The 17719-nt window shown below is 44.6% G+C and overlaps 1 protein-coding gene across 1 annotated transcript in view; it reads left to right on the top strand.

Moving 5' to 3' along the window:
- Positions 1–17719, top strand: part of hibadha (3-hydroxyisobutyrate dehydrogenase a) — a 57370-nt gene that overhangs the window by 10613 nt on the left and 29038 nt on the right. The window contains exons 2-4 of the mRNA XM_023975161.2: positions 860–1020; positions 1634–1743; positions 2886–3007. Of these exons, the coding sequence (XP_023830929.1) occupies positions 860–1020; positions 1634–1743; positions 2886–3007 (393 nt within the window). The remainder of the gene's footprint in view (positions 1–859; positions 1021–1633; positions 1744–2885; positions 3008–17719) is intronic.

Raw genomic sequence — 17719 nt, 5'->3', positions numbered from 1 at the left:
TGCAGTGTGTGCAAACCTGGTCAAGAACTACAGGAAACGTATGATCTCTGTAATTGCAAACAAAGGTTTCTGTACCAAATATGAAGTTCTGCTTTTCTGATGTATCAAATACTTATGTCATGCAATAAAATGCAAATTAATTACTTAAAAATCATACAATGTGATTTTCTGGATTTTTGTTTTAGATTCCGTCTCTCACAGTTGAAGTGTACCTATGATAAAAAAATTACAGACCTCTACATGCTTTGTAAGTAGGAAAACCTGCAAAATTGTCAGTGTATCAAATACTTGTTCTCCCCACTGTATATAATTTATTTATTTTTATAAACTTTGGCTGGCCCAAAAAAATCCCATGCTGGCTGGTTTTAGCCCRCGGGCTACAGCAAGGAGTCAAATCTATGGGAAACACGGGGGTGTGGAACTAATGTTACACAACAACAAAAAACTACGATAGACAGTTTACTTAAAGGAAACATTCACCAATTTTAAATGTTATGTTGTTTTTGTGCATCTCTAAGTCGTTGTTCTATCGATTCCTGCGGTCATTTCATGTTTTCATGTGTATCTGAGCTATTCGAAGTTCAAGCTGCAGAAATACAGCCTGTATGATGTGATGCAAAACTCGTCATACCAGCTGTATTTCTGTCCAACGTGAATACCAAGAACTCAGATGAACATGAAATGACCCCGGTAATCGATAGAACATCATTAGAGATGCACAAAAACGATATAACATTAAAAAAGGGTGAATCCTCCATTTTAAGTAGGAATGTATTAACTTAACCATAGTTTACTTTGTCTCTACAATTTTCTGTACTATGCCAATGTATTGACTGTGTTCCCTGTGTGTGCTCTCCAGTGTCTAGTAGGTTGATGGCCTCTAAGACTCCAGTGGGGTTCATTGGGCTGGGGAACATGGGCAGTCCCATGGCCAAGAACCTGCTGAAGCACGGATACCCTGTCATTGCCACCGACGTCTTCCCTGAGTCCTGCAAGGAGCTACAAGACGAGGGGGCACAGGTAACACCTAGCTAGTACCTATTTACGTCACCTAACCTGCTTACTGTGTTTCTCTACATTACCACTGAATTGTTGCAGTGATCATAGCACTAGACAAGACGCACCATAATGAATGTTGACCATGCACAGTAGATCACCTGCTGGAGGGCTACATGTTGAAACGCCCAGAAATGTATAAAAAATAGGACGCCCACCCGCAGCTGTTAGCTGTTTGTCGGCCTTGTGTGTTTTCTCTGACTTACTGTATTGCTCTCCATTACCCCTGAATCACAGCAGTAGGTCAACAGGGAGACGAGCATAGGCCACATTACTGCTACGTGTACCCTACATGTTAGCTGTGTATCTGCTGAGTCTGGAGGGGATGGTAGAAGTACATCTGCTGGTGTGGGTTTCTCAGGCTGCGTCCCAACACTTCCAATCATTGATTTAACAATGGTGGAAACTCCCTTCAGCCAATGCTTAAACCAATCCAACACTTTTAAATGCATGACGGGACTGTGTAAGTGCACACTTCAGGAATATGGAGAATAGGGATGAAACGTCATTGTATCTCTGTTAGTGTTTTCTTTTTATTTCTCACTCCTTCTTTCCTATCCGTTTCCTCCCTGTCCAGATCCTGGACTCTCCAGCGGAGGTTGCAGATAAAGCAGATAGGATCATCACCATGCTCCCCTCCAGTCCCAACGTCATAGAGGTCTACACTGGACCCAACGGCATCCTCAAGTAAGAAGCTCCCCCTCTCTGGTCCTCCTATAGATGTAGAAACTGTCCTGTCCCCTTATACCTGGCCTGTCCCCTTATACCTGGCCTGTCCCCTTATACCTGGCCTGTCCCCTTATACCTGGCCTGTCCCCTTTATACTGGCCTGTCCCTTATCCCTGGCCTGTCCCCTATTTATACCTGGCCTGTCCCCACTGTTAAACTGGCCTGTACCCTTATAATGGCCTGTACCTTATAACTGCTGTCCTTATGCCTGTCCCCCTTATACCTGGCCGTCTTATACCTGGCCTTCCCTTATACCCTGGCCTGTCCCTTATACTGCCCTGCTGTCCCTTATACTGGCCTGTCCCCTTATACCTGGCCTGTCCCCTTATACCTGGCGCCTTATACTGGCTGTCCTATACTGGCCTGTCCGCCTTATACCTGGCCTGTCCCTTCGCGATACCTGGCCTGTCCTTATACTGGCCTGTCCCTATATACTGGCTGTACCCTTATAACTGGCGCTGTACCTATGATAACTGGCCTGTCCCTATAACTGGTGGCCTGTCCCCCCCCCCCGCTATAACTGGCCTGTCCCCCTTAATGGCCTGTCCCCCTATAACTGGCTGTCCCATACTGGCCTGGTCCCGCTATAACTGGCCTGTACCCTTATAACTGGCCTGTCCCCCTATAACTAGCCTGTCCCCCTATAACTGGCCTGTCCCCCTATAACTGGCCTGTCCCCCTATTGGAAGGAAGCAGATAGTTTTAAACTCCATTGGAAGGCACGGTAGAGCCTAGCTGCTCATTCAGAGCTGCTTACAGTGAAGACGTGGGGGGGGATGTCACCAATTGTACAGGCTTTTGTTCTAGCCCTGCACCTGATTAAACTGATCATGGTCTCCGAACTAAGTTAAGTCAGGTGTGCCTGTGCTGACCCTGAAACAGAGCCTGGTACTGTGGGTCTGTGCTCTGAGATCATGTGATATGGTCATGTGACTGTGTTTTTCCTCTCGTCTTTTTCTTCTGGTCCGTTTTCTGGGATCCTGGAGACGTCCCTACCCCGGTGAAGTCAAAATGGTTAGGTTAGGGTAACGGTAGAGGTTAGGGTTTAGAGTAGGGCCGTCCCAAGGATCTCAGATGTCAATAATCCTGTTCTTTCTCAGGAAAGTGAAGAAGGGAACGCTGCTCATCGATTCCTCTACCATCGACCCCTCCGTCTCCAAGGAAATGGCCCTCGCCGCCGAGAAGATGGGCGCCGTGTTCATGGACGCTCCCGTGTCAGGAGGTAAGGGACGGGTTTGGGATGTCAACATTCTGTTCCTATGGCGATCACGTACTGTGTCAGTCTACTAGTCATATCCAAAGAAAGGTTTTACTTCTTCTGTTTCTGGCCTACTGGTGGTTCAGTCTCTGGATAGACATGATACACACACACACACACCTCTCTCTCTAGTCTTCATTTCACCTTGGACACAAACACATCAACTGTAGAGCTTTTGCAGCAATGCTAAACATGTCATGTACTCCTATGTGTATCTATAGATATAGAGCTTGTATTTATAGACTCTGCTGCTATACACCGGCGACAGATCAACAGCTGGTGGAAATTTATCCTGTTAAATGGCAACATATTTAAGGCTAGAAGGAAACATTGTCAGATCAGAATCCTAGGAATGAAACGTGCAAATGGGCCGAAACTGGGAAAAACTACCTGAACTTGTCCAATAAGAAACGCTCGTTTTTTTTTCCTTTGCAAAACTTTTCTCTACGGTGTGCAATAATGAATACGACTCTTACCTGAGCAGGTACAATACAGGGTTGGTAGTTCAATTCAGATTTGTGTTCAACGCTGTACTTCCTCCCCCCATTCTAGCCAGACAGTGACCACCCTTTGTAGTCAGTGTAAAGTGGGTTTTATTGTTGCCTTTGACTGGGTCTTAAAGGCAAGGTTTTAAGTCGTCAATCTGATGGCTCCTTGACAGTGCACAGGACAGCGTTCTCCTTAATGGCTTGAGGCGCAATGGAGAGTACCGTGTCAGTGTTTTTGATGTTGATGGAGCCGTAATGGAGAGTACCGTGTCAGTGTTTTTGATGTTGATGGAGCCGTAATGGAGAGTACGTGTCAGTGTTTTTGATGTTGATGGAGCCGTAATGGAGAGTACCGTGTCAGTGTTTTTGATGTTGTGGAGCCGTAATGGAGAGTACCGTGTCAGTGTTTTTGATGTTGATGGAGCCGTAATGGAGAGTACCGTGTCAGTGTTTTTGATGTTGATGGAGCCATAATGGAGGGGATCTCTTGTCAGTGCCTTTCATGTAGATCAAGACAAGAGAAACTGGCCCCACAGGGAGTGAGAGGAGAGACGAGTAGCTGTAAAACTCCCTCTCACCTCGGCCACACCAACCGGGGGGCACACACACGTACAAATACGACTGATTCACATTTCTGAAGATTCACTTTTTGACGATCCCCAACAGCCTACACTGTGGTCGTATGCTTGTCTGGCAACACTCGTTTTCTCACACATATTCCTCACACAAAACACTCCCTCCCTCTCTCACACACACGCTCTGTGTGTTTACATGCTGGCGTCTGCAGTGTAGACAGGCTGTAGTTAGTGAGTGCAGACCTGTGAAGACCCTTCCTCTCTGGGCTCTTAACTAAGCCTGTTTTACAGACGCACAGCCACGCACAGCCACAATGTTTACACACTTCCTCTCTGGGCTCTTAACTAAGCCTGTTTTACACACACAGTCACACACACACACACACACACACACACACACACACACAAGCACAGTTTACTCACTTCTTTTCTGGGCTCTTAGCAAAGCCTGGTTTACTGCTCTGGAATGGCCAATGATTTACATGCTACCTCTGGCCTGAGCCCCACAGACGCCTGACAGCACGAACACACTTCCAAGTTCAGACACAAACACACACGCACTTGACTGTCCACTATCTAAATCTCATATACAGATCCTAACAGAACTGGCCTCTAACCCCCTTGTTGAGGATGAAAGTAGCCCATTGGTGATAAGCTGAACTTGGGGAAGAGAAGACTGAGGGAGAGGTCAGGAGGTGGAGTGTAAACTACAGACGTCCCTGTGTGTGTTGTGTTGAGGGCTTCTCTGACCGATAGTGGGGGAGGGGATTTGACATGCTGCGTTTGTCCAGGAGGTGGCACTCTACCCCAATAAGGAGCCATATGTATGCATGTGGAGCAGGGTGTCAAACTCATTCCATGGAAGGCATTTAAAAAAAAAAAAAATTCAATTAAGACCTAGACAACCAGGTGAGGGGAGTTATTTACTAGTTAGTGACCTTAATTCATCAATCAAGTACAAGGTGTATGTAGTATGTCTGTGTTTGTTAGAGACAGTCCCTTCTGTTTCTTGTGATCTCTTGATATCAGATCCAGATCTAACGACAGTAACACACACAAACTTTAGGCATTTTGACTGGTGGTCCCAGCAGAATCGTCTTCATTATGAAGTCGCCAATGCACGTACGCACGCACGCACACGCGCGCGCATTGACCCCTAACACACTTATTTTTGTTTGAGTTCATGCTTATGATATATAATATGTTAGCTACGCTATTTAAAGCACTGAAACACACACACAGATTCATGGAAAGATCATAAACATTTTCAGTCACTTCAGACACTCAAGCATCCTCACAGACAGACTTCCTGTGCTTTTGGRGTTTTATTGTTTTTTAAATTTAGATATTCTTTTTATTCAAAATTAATCCTGTGGTGAATGAGGTAGTGTGTTTTTAAATGTGTGTGTGTGTTTGGTTCCCACCTCGGGTGCGTCAATAGGGGTTTGGCAGTTTTTCCTGGGGTCTGAGACGAGGAGTAATAAACTTGTTAAAAAACGACAATCAAAAAAACATCTCTTTCTTTCCTTTCCCTCTCTCTGCCGGTCTTGCTCTTACTGACCAGTTGTCTGGCCTAGCCCTGCCTACTATGTCCTGGCATAGATACTCTTTCACCCACACACACATACTGCACATAGTCACTTACTGTACACACAAACAAGCACACTCTAAAATACACAATTTCACCACTGTCTGGTGTTGTTAAGTGTCCGCATTCAAACTAGACCCACAACAAAACAGGCTCTGACGTCACGAGCCCGGGCTGTTGGCAAGGCGATGGCAGAAATAGGAGCAGCAGCGGGGTCGTTAGCGGTAATTACCCAGCATGCCTGCGTCTGCGTCTTGTATTCCGGCAGTGGGCCRCCACATCGCTAACGGACGGCGACTTTAAAAGTCTTTAAAAGSCATTCATTGTTTTCCCAACGCTGAGAACAAGTAACGCTGAGAACAAGTGTGTGTGTGTGTAAGGGACTTCACTGCATTAACTTTGGTGTGACCGTGGGAGCTTAATGTGTTTGTATACAGTTTGTCTCAGACTGCACACGTTTGCTGTGTTTCAACAGGTTAAATACTCATTTTCAGCAGGCTACTTTTTGCACTTCAAATGAACTAGGCTACTTTTCATTTAAAAGTTTAAATTCTCTAGTTCATCGAGCCCTCTCCCGCTAGAATTAGACTCTGCCGAGTCCCCAGCAACCGATGTTCCAGTTTTCAGGGGAAATGGAAATAGAGCCTGTGACTTGACTTCCGCTTTGGACATTAACAAGGCGACACTCCCATCTTAACTCATCCTACACATCTGCTGGATTGGTCAAACAGTGCAGAAGAGAACCTCCCCTGACAGTTTTTTCCCCTTCTCGTCAAGACCAGGATGTAGGGGATCTAGTTTCAGCCGTTTCTTTTACACCTGCTACGTGTTCGGTTATACTAGAACGAACGATCTGCATCTTCTAGTGATCTATTGATAGAATAAGCACCTGTCAGTCACAAAGCCAACAATGACAGGAAAAAGCAATCTGCTGTTTGTCCTGCCTCCCGTTACAATTTGTGTGCTTTGTGGTTGGTTGCAGTCCAATTTCTTTACACCGAGGGAAAGAGCATGAAGCTCGTRAATTTGCATTAATTAGGCTAAGTCTAAATCCACGACTAAGCCTAATTATTGTTTTCTGGCATATTAATTTATTTTGCGTGTTTCACATAGCCAACCGCTGGGAGTCCTGGCTAGGGCTGTATCCAACAAAAATAATCGATTGGTCAAAATGTTTAAACGTGTATTTTTCCATATATAAACACACTCTGTGTTAATAAAATCAACTATAAGCACTGAGCTTGTCTAAATCTTTAAGTTTACGGTTTGATTAAATAAGACACATGCCTCGAGGGCRCCAGAGATTTAGATATCCAGAACTTAACCTGACCCAACTATTCTCTTCTCGCTCCTGCTGGCTTTTGCAGATTCTGCCAATACTCTCCTGAAGTTGCCGGTRATAGRCTACACGAGGAGTCTGCAACCTTTCTCATGTGGAATGCCAATTTATCTGACCATTTCAACCGATCTGCATACCAGTTATGGTTTTCATATGCACATTTTCGCAAAAGTTTCAAGTCTTCATATCTCAATCATTATCATGTGGTTAATCAAAATTATATCCAAATCTAAATAAAAATTATACAAACCTTCAATTAACTTCTATTGCCAACTACATAAAGCCAGCAAATAAAAACATTGCAGTCTGCAGGTAGAAAATATCTTGCTAAAAATAAAAATCCTTTAAATCTTGATGGCTACACATGGCCTGTTTGCAACGCACTTGAAACATCGTATCAACTATTAAGTTGGGTCCGGCCCCGAAGCTTGCACGAACTTGTATCAAATATTCTGGGCCCTCTGAGTTTCCAGTGAGCCTGGGACAGACACAGCTGTAGGCTATTTGCTCAAGGGATAAGAAGCAGTGCTTGACTTGGGTAGGAGCTCAACGGAGCTGAGTACCGGCACTAGTACCTAGTTTGAGAAACAGACACTTCACAAGTCCTCAACTGGCCGCTTCATTAAATAGTACCCGCGGCCTCCCGTGTGGCGCAGTGGTCTAGGGCACTGCATCGCAGCTCTAGCTGTGCCACCAGAGTCTCTGGGTTCGCGCCCAGGCTCTGTCGCAGCCGGCCGCAACCCGGGGGGTCCGTGGGGCGACGCACAATTGGCCTAGCGTCGTCCGGGTTAGGGAGGGTTTGGCCGGTAGGGATATCCTTGTCTCATCGCGCTCCAGCGACTCCTGTGGCGGGCCGGGCGCAGTGCGTGCTAACCAAGGGGGGCGGGTGCACGGTGTTTCCTCCGACACATTGGTGCGGCTGGCTTCCGGGTTGGAGGCACGCTGTGTTAAGTTGCAGTGCGCCTTGGTTGGGTTGTGCTTCGGAGGACGCATGACTTTCGACCTTCGTCTCTCCCGAGCCCGTACGGGAGTTGTAGCGATGAGACAAGATAGTAATTACTAGCGATTGGATACCACGAAAATTGGGGAGAAAAGGGGGTAAAGTTTATTTTAAAAAAATATATAAAAAATAGTACCCGCAAAACACCAGTCTCAAAGCCAACAGTGAAGAGGCGACTCTAGGCAGAGTTCCAAAGAGAAAGCCATATCTGACTGGCCAATAAAAAGAAAAGATTAAGATGGGCAAAACAACATAGACACTGGTCAGAAGAAATCTGCCTAGAAGGCCAGCATCCCGGAGTCGCCTCGTCACTATTGACGTTGAGACTGGTGTTTTGCGGGTACTATTTAATGAAGCTGCCAGTTGARAACTTGTGAGAACTTTCTCAAACAAGACACGCTAATGTACTTGTCCTCTTGCTCAATTGTGCACCGGGGCCTCCCACTCCTCTTTCTATTCTCGTTAGAGCCAGTTTGCGCTGTTCTGTGATGGGAGTAGTACACGGCATTGTACGAGATCTTCAGTTTCTTGGCAATTTCTTGCATGGAATAGCCTTAATTTCTCAGAACAAGAATAGACCGACCAGTTTCAGAAGAAAGGTCTTTGTTTCTGGACATTTTGAGCCGGTAATCGAACCCCCAAATGCTGATGCTCCAGATACTCACCTAGTCTAAAGGACAGTTTTATTTCTTCTTTAATCAGAACAACAGTTTTCAGCTGTTCTAACTTTTTGCAAAAGTGTTTTGTAATGATCAATTAGCCTTTTAAAATGATAAACTTGGATTAGCTAACAACGTGCCATTGGAACACAGGAGTGATGGTTGCTGATAATGGCCTATGTAGATATTCCATTAAAAAATCTGCCGTTTCCAGCTACAATAGTAATTTACAACATTAACAATGTCTCCACTGTATTTCTGATCAATTTGATGTTATTTTAATGGACAGAAAAGTGATTTTCTTTCAATAACAAGCACATTTCTAAGTGACCCCAAACTTTTGTGTGTCTGTGTTAAATAATTTTTCTTCAATGTGAATCAGATTTTTATTTGGTGTACCCCAGTGGGAATACCTGTTCTACACAAATACTACAACACATTTTCCCAGTCTTCGAGGTGAAGTCTTTCAGATGGAGTCCAGACATTAGAATTTATCAGAGGCCACCAATAGAGCTCCTTCTGCAACAAAATGTTGAACCCAGGTGAGCAAACAACCCCGGACCCCCACTTTCTTTCTATTTGGCTGGCTACTCTGTGTACTTGTGGAAAACACTGGTAACCGTACCGTGTAGCTTATTGCATTCTGCATCACCGAAAGCCACAGGCAAATTGCCACAGCTAACCATTGGCCAAAAGAAGGCATGTTAAGGTTCTAAGGTTCTAGGGTAACGATTGAGAGAGAGAGATGTGCCTAGTAGGTTTTACAGCCGTGGGTAGCTGGCTGGGCCTGCTGTCAGTGCAGTGATGACTTAACTAAATATATACTGCATATATTGTGTTTTTCTTTGTTTTGGTCTTCGGAATGTTTTTTTTGGGGCTCTTTGTGCACGTAACAATTTTCCTGAGGMAAGCTGAAGTTCGGTAGCCGAAGTCTACACCYCCTTCGTCGGTGATTGGTCAACAGTTGGGATTTTTCAATGAACTGTTTGTTGCCATTCAAYGAGAGACGACTAGTTTTCATGCACATATTTTCCCTTGAGAAATACTGCACCAAACATCTTAGATGTCAAATTGAGCGACTAAGACCTCCATAGCAAAAACTTCAAAATGAATTACAGATTTCTATTTTGAATAAGTGTTTTACTGGCTACGGCGTCTCAAGAGGGACAAACTGTACTATTGCCGCTTGTTTCTTGTTTTTCAAGCGAAGGTCTTTTGAGGGAGTATGCGAGGCACAGACGTTCACTTCGCCCAGCTGCGTTCTGATAGGAGCAAACCAAGCCTAGTATGCAGATGCTTTAACTAGCACTGGACTGACCAGATTAGCATAACAAGCCCTTCACTAGTGGGACCAGAGGGAKGCTGGTTAAGGGGAGAGAGAGGGGATGAGGGGAGGGGGAAATGGAGGTGAGAGGAGGGGAGTAAGGGGGTGGTGTTCTAGCCTGGAGTCCAGATGGAAGCAGACCCACAGCAGCTGGGGGACTGTCCCTCTCAACACTGTGCGTGTGCTGTGTGGTGTCCTTCTCTGTGGGTGTGTAGGCCTATTTGTCAGCTGGTGTTTGTGCCAGTCATACTATAAGGCTCTGTCCATCAAATTCTCCTAAACCCCTCCCTATATGTCACTCATCTTAAGAGAGCGTGTGTGGGGGGGTCATTATCAGTCTGACTCAAACTCAATGTGTCTGCTTTGGGCCACAGGGAGGATTGATTCTGGAATGATCTCTCTTCTGTCTCCTTGCATTGACCACTCTCTCTCTGGAATGGAGCAGGCTCTGATAATGATTATGATGGTCAGGCTACTGGTCAATGAAGAAACACAGCGAAGAGAAAGATTGTCTGTTGCATGTCTTTCAGCATCATTCTCTGACTTTCTCTTCCCCCTTTATCCCTCTCTGCTACAGTCTCTCAGGGTGKGTTTTCATGATGTTTGTCTGTGTGTGCATGCAGTGTGGGGTGGTTCTCAGGCTTGAGCTCGTTAGCACAGCAGATAAAGACTGGTTTTAACATGAAGGACTAGCATTAGTGACTTGGGCAGATAAACTGTTGAAAGTGCAGATTTTTTATGTGTGTGTGGTGATTTTGGTTAGCGCTCTGTCCCTCTTCTAACTCCATTTCAGTTATTTACTTGATATCCATCAAGTTTTTATGGCGCTTGTTTGGGTTTTTAATTTGTTTGAGAAAATATCTCCCATTGGATATAATTATATCACTGGACTACATGAGGCTGCACTGAAGGCCTGTAAACAGTCTGTCTTCCCAGGGGGTTGGGGAGGAAGGAACGTTACTGTAATGTTAGAAATGGTATCGTATGTTTAGGCCTTGAACTCAGTGAAAAATGCTGCCGTTAAGATGAGAGCTCTATATTAGAACAAAGGCCACCTTTTAGATTTCCAGTAGTCAAACCAAGAATTTACAGTTGAAGTCGAAGTTTACATACTTAGGTTGGAGTCATTAAAACTCATTTTTCAACCACTCCACAAATTTCTTGTTAACAAACTATAGTTTTGACAAATCGGATAGGACATCTACTTTGTGCATGACACAAGTCATTTTTCCAACAATTGTTTACAGACAGATTATTTCACTTATAATTCACTGTATCACAATTCGTGGGTCAGAAGTTTACATACACGAAGTTGACTGTGCCTTTAAACAGCTTGGAAAATTCCAGAAAATGTCATGGCTTTAGAAGCTTCTGATAGGCTAATTGACATCATTTGTGTCAATTGGAGGTGTACCTGTGGATGTATTTCAAGGCCGACATTCAAACTCAGTGCCTCTTTGCTTGACATCATGGGAAAATCAAAAGAAATCAGCCAATAATCTGGTTCATCCTTGAGCAATTCCAAACGCCTGAAGGTACCACGTTCATCTGTACAAACAATAGTATGCAAGTATAAACACCATGGGACCACGCAGCCGCCATACCGCTCAGGAAGGAGACGCATTCTGTCTCCTAGAGAGAACGTACTTTGTGCGAAAAGTGCAATCAATCCCAGAACAACAGCAAAGGACCTTTTGAAGATGCTGGAGGAAACGGGTACCAAAGTATCTATATCCACTGTAAAACGGGTCCTATATTGACATAACCTGAAAGCCGCTCAGCAAGGAAGAAGCCACTGCTATTAAACGCCATTTTAAAAAAGCCAGACTACGGTTTGCAACTGCACATGGGGAAAAGATCGTACTTTTTGGAGAAATATCTTCTGGTCTGATGAAACAATAGAACTGTTTGGCCATAATGACATTGTTATGTTTGGAGGGAAAGGGGGAGCTTGCAAGCCGAAGAACACCATCCCAACCATGAAGCACGGGGGGGCAGCAGCATCATGTTGTGGGGTGATCTGCTGCAGGGGACTGGTGCACTTCACAAAATAGATGGCATCATGAGGATGGAAAATATGTGGGTATATTGAAGCACATCTCAAGACATCAGTCAGGAAGTTAAAGCTTGGTTGCAAATGGTCTTTCCAAATGCACAATGACCCCAAGCATACTTCCAAAGTTGTGCAAAATGGCTAAGGACAACAAAATCAAGGTATTTTGAGTGGCCATCACAAAGCCCGACCTCGAATCCTATTAGAAAAAAGTTGTGGGCAGAACTGAAGAAGCGTGTGCGAGCAAGGAGGCCTACAAACCTGACTCGGTTACACCAGCTCTGTCAGGAGGAACTTATTGTGGGAAGCTTGTGGAAGGCTACCTGAAATGTTTGACCCAAGTTAAACAATTTAAAGGCAATGCTACCAAATACTAATTGAGGGTATGTAAACTTCTGACCCACCGGGAATGTGATGAAAGAAATAAAAGCTGAAATAAATCATTCTCTCTACTATTATTCTGACATTTCACATTCTTAAAGTAAAGTGGTGATCCTAACTGACCTAAGACAGGGAACTTTTACTAGTATTAAATGTCAGGAATTTAAATGTATTTGGCTAAGGTGTATGTAAACCTCAGACTTCAGCTGTAACTGTTTGTATTGCCTGCCCGTTTTTCTCGCACAATTGAATTAGGACTCATGCATCTACTAAGACCTGAATTACAGCACTTTACCTTGCAGGTGTTTTTACTCTGGTAGAATCAGCAAGGCACTGTAGTTAACCTGTGAATGGATTCTACACCAACACGGTAGATTATACTGTCATTGAAGGAAATGAAGGGTTATAATGGTGTAATGAAGATGTTAAAGTGTTACGAGCGTTCCTTTAGGGACCAGCCACTCTCAACCCCAGGGAAAAGAGCTGGAGTGTGGCTCACATTCAAATGCGTCATTCACTACTACAGCGTGGGAACAGCCACCGTGGTGTGTGTTTTGTACAGCCTTCATAATGTAGTTTAATTGAACCCTACCATCAATTAAAGTGCATAGTGCTTTACACGAGCCTCGTAACCCTGTGGATATTACCTCAGAAGCCCCGGCTGACGTCTCCACCACGGCCAAGTTTGGGATCTTCACCTGTCCGTAATGCTTACACACAAGACACATTAACACAAAGATACACACTCGCACACATACAAAAACAGATGGAGACACACACACAGACCTACCACTTCCAAAAAGGGCTCCAATTTAAAAGGCTATAAGACTATAATGAATCGCTTCAGTTAATTATTTGTCTGTAATTAAAAAAGTGCAAATTAATTCAGCGCTTTTTAGAACACGACAGAAACCAGAGTTTGCGCTGATCTCCTTTCCCCGTCTCACCTCACCCTCTTTCCTTGACGTAGAGGAGACAAGGAAAGGAAACCTCTTTAGGGTATTGAGATGCTTTCTCTCCTTGAAGGAGAGGAAACAAGGAAAGGGTATATTTTTGTCCCCAGGCTCGCACATAGTCACTAAATCTATCTCCCACCATGTTAGACTAAGAGTGGCTTTGGCTGGCCTCTCTCTAACGGTCATTAATACCAATGCCAGCTCACCGTGGTTGAACTGTGGTTAGGCTAGTTCGACTGGGTCTCTGAGTTTTATGTTGGCCAACCATAACTTGTCCCTGGAACATGATAAGAGGGACTCTTGTCTGCTCTTTCCCAAGGGAATTATTTCTCAGAGATCAGAGGCACAGCTATCCTGGTCTCTGTCTTTGCCACTCACTCCCATTACCTTACTATACATTCTCTCTCCCTTAGTTTATCCCTCTCTGTTTCTCACCCTCTTTCTCTCTCTGGGCATATGTACGTCAGCTAGCCCTGGGGGCAATGCGTTGTAAGTCTGTTTATAACAATGCAGGAGTGTCATTTTCCTGTGAGATGGATAGGGCGGAGCATGGTGACGTTCCCAACGTGTTCCCCAATGCCCCCACAGCCTCATTAGGATTCCTGTTTAATCCATCTCTGACAGGACCGACCGGACCACGGGACGCCTCTATACACACACATATTTGCAAGAAGACACACTCTCTCTCCTTCTCTGTTATGCTAATGATGTTATTCTTCTTCCTGCACCGGCGATCTTTCATCATCACTCTGTCACTGCTTATAGAAATCCACTACAGATCAGAGGAGCTTATTATGGGTGATTAGTTCATCTGAGAGGGGGAGGGAAGGACGAGGAGGGGGAGGGAGGGAGGAGAGGAGGAGAAGGAGTGGAACAGAAAGTTTTCCGCCGCTCCCCCCCCCCCCCCCCCATCTCTTGTTCTCATATTTCTCTTTCTTTTGTTTCCTGCTGCTTTCCTCTCTCGTTTTCCCTCTCTGTCTATCCTCTTGCTCTCCTCTTCTCTGCCATCTCTCCTCTCCCCCTCTGCTATTCTTCCCTCTCCTCCTCTCCTCTCTATCTCTCCCCCTCTCCATGTGTAGAGATGTGTATTGATCAGCAAGTGACTGTGATAATCAATAATCCTTCTCTTTAGTGATCCTGTCCCCCAGCTTAATGAACAGTGAAAGTTACAATGCTGCTTGGCTTGTTTTCTGTCAGCATTATATAGCCTTATTTTCTATGTTGACTGTTTCGATGTTGTATGCATGGTTGATTGGATTCAGAAATCTCTATTGCTCAGTATCTCTCTCTTAAAGATAGAGCCTTCTCTCTCACCTGTTATCTGCTAATGACTGTGTGGCGTTGACCGTGTGTTGTGCTCCATAGTCAGCCGCTGCAGTATGACTGGGTTCATTATGTGGTTTGACACGGCTGTCATGCTGCATCGTGCACACGCAACACGCAGACAGACGGCTAATTATCAGTCCGAAGAGAGGTAGTAAGAGTGGGATAGCGGGGTAATTGTATACATACCATTACCCTATGGACACACAACATACAGGGAACCTGCAGTACGGTCAACTCAGTGAGTGGCGACAATCAGTCACTTAATTTCCATAAAAGCCCCCCCCTCTCCCCATCTCTGATCGACAACCCTGCCCCTTAAACACCCATATAACACTAAGGCTTCCCAACTCTCCTCTTTTCTGACACATGCTCTTCCATCTCCCCTCCCCTTGCTATTTCTCTACCCATCTCTCCTCTCCTCCCACTCTTCCTTCTCCTACCACTCATCCCTCTCCTAGTTGTGTAATATCATGTAGTTTTCTATTTTCTTCCCCACCTCTACCTACTCATTACAACATCCAGTCCTTCTCATCAAACTCTCTCCATCTACAATATTTGTTCGTAGCATTTATCTAAATTTTTCCTCCATTCATATCCTCTCTACTTCCTCTCCGTCTCCTCCTCTGCTTCCTCTACCTCCTCATCTCTCCATCATCCTACTGTGTATGTGTAGTTTCAGCCTACAGAGCTAATTCTCTCCTTCTCATCATCTCTCCTACCTATCTCCTACTCACTTCCCTCTCTCTCCTCTCCTCCACTCTCTCCTCCTTCTGGTTGTGTAGTTTCAGCTATTTTCTCTCTCTCCTAATTCCTCTTTAATTATTAACAGCAACATGATTAGGCCTTCACCATCAATAGGCCTTTCATTAGAGCTACACAGCACCCTGAAGACTGATTTCACACACCACACACACACATTACTAAGACTGTTGATACACTCCTCTAACAGTGTCGCTAAGGCGTAGTGCTCCTTTGGTGTTGTGGGATGCAGTGTAGGGGACACTGTCCTGTCCACTTACCAAGCACAGCTCAACATGATGATGGTGGTGCTTTTCATTTGTTTACCTATCACTAGGATTACAGTATGGAAGAGTTGTGCTCGTTGAATACTTACAGCTACCAACAATTTGCTTGCCTGCCTGCGTTTGTGCGCACGGATGTATGTTTAGGGGTTAATCAATGGTATATTAAGGGGCCGGGCTGTGGCAGATGAGATTTGGGAGCGAGGGTTCCGCCTCAGATTAACACAGAAATAAAACTGTTAAAAACAATCTGGCACGTCTCTGGTCATCTATCTGTGTCATCAGGACCCGTTGGGGGGTGGAGAGGTACTTGCTAAAACATGGAACGCTCCTTAAGCCATCAGGCACTGGGAGGGATGGGGGAGTGTGTGTGTGTGAGACCTAATTGAACATGATAAAGTGTAAAGTTAATTACCCCTCACGGCTGTCACTGATACCCCCGGGGGGGTGTTTCTAGGGGGGTAGCCTCGGGCACAGCTGTCGGCCTGGTTTTGGTGGCGGGGTATAGTTGTGTGAAGGAGAAAGGGTTTGCGTAAGGAGGATGGAGGCCCATGGGGGTCGTGTGCAGGATGATGGGGACAATCGGCTTTTAAAGACTCCCCCGTCCCTCTGGTGTGCCGCTCTCAACACTCCTGTCCCATCACAACACACACACACCCCTTTCCCARAGCAGAACATTTGTAGAGACATCACAATCTTAACTATCACTGAGCTCCATAGACCAAACAAAATAATCTGACTATTATTGAGGAGTCTTGTACTAGTCCTGAGAGAGCTTTCTGGCAACACTGTCATGACACTGACATGATGTTGATGTTTTTGGGATTAAATAAGGCTGTCATTGGTGAACCATCTAGCAATGTGTCTAGGTGGCTGTTCATGTGCACATTATTTCCTCAGCCAAGCCCAAGTTCGGACACCCCTTTGTCGGTGATTGGTCAACAAGGGGTGGCAGGTAGCCTAGTGGTTAGAGCGTTGGACTAGTAACCGAAAGGTTGCAAGATCAAATCCCCGGGCTGACATGGTAAAAATCTGTTGTTCTGCCCCTGAACAAGACAGTTAACCCACTGTTCCTAGGCCGTCATTGAAAATGTAGACTTTGTTCTTAACTGACTTGCCTAGTTAATAAATAAATAGAACAGTAGGGATTCTTCAATTAAGTGTTTGTTGTCATTCAGCGAGAGACGACTTGTTTTCATGCAAATTTTTTCWCTTGAGAAATAGTGCACAAAACATCTTGGTTACATGTAAAATTGCACGACTAAGACCTTGACTAAACATAAAAATTAATTACAGATGTATCATAGCGCTTGATGGTTTTTGCGACTGCACTTGAAGAAACTTTCAAAGTTTACAATTTTCCAGATTGACTGACCTTCTTGACATAATATGGACTTGGTCGTTTACCAAATAGGGCACCACCCCTACCTTGTAACAACACAACGGATTGCTCAAACGCATTGARAAGGAAAGAAATTCCACAAATTTGCTTTTAACAAGGCACACCTGTTAATTTAAATTTATTCCAGGTGACTACCTCATGAAGCTGGTTGAGAGAATGCCAAGATGCAAWGCTGTCAAGGCAAAAGGTGGCTACTTTGAAGAATCTAAARTATATTTTGATTAGTTTAACACTTTTTGGTTATTTAATGATTGCATACATGTTATTTCATAGTTTTGATGTCTTCACTATTATTCTACAATGTGGAAAATGGTACATATAAAGAAAAACCCTTGAATGAGTAGGTGTGTCCAAACTTTTCACCGGTACTGTGTGTGTACTGGTGTACTGGTACACACACACCCACACTCCGGTCTCCGACATTGCTCATCCTAATATTTCTATATTTCTTAATGACATTATTGAACTTTTTTTTAGAATTGTGTGTTAGATATTACTGCACTGTTGAGGATAGGAACACAAGCATTTCGCTACACCCGCAATAACATCTGATAAATATGTGT

This window comes from Salvelinus sp. IW2-2015, linkage group LG30 (assembly GCF_002910315.2).
Source record: "Salvelinus sp. IW2-2015 linkage group LG30, ASM291031v2, whole genome shotgun sequence".
Taxonomy (NCBI): domain Eukaryota; kingdom Metazoa; phylum Chordata; class Actinopteri; order Salmoniformes; family Salmonidae; genus Salvelinus; species Salvelinus sp. IW2-2015.
The sequence above is the reverse complement of the archived record's forward strand: the minus strand, read 5'-3'. Positions and strand labels throughout refer to the sequence as shown.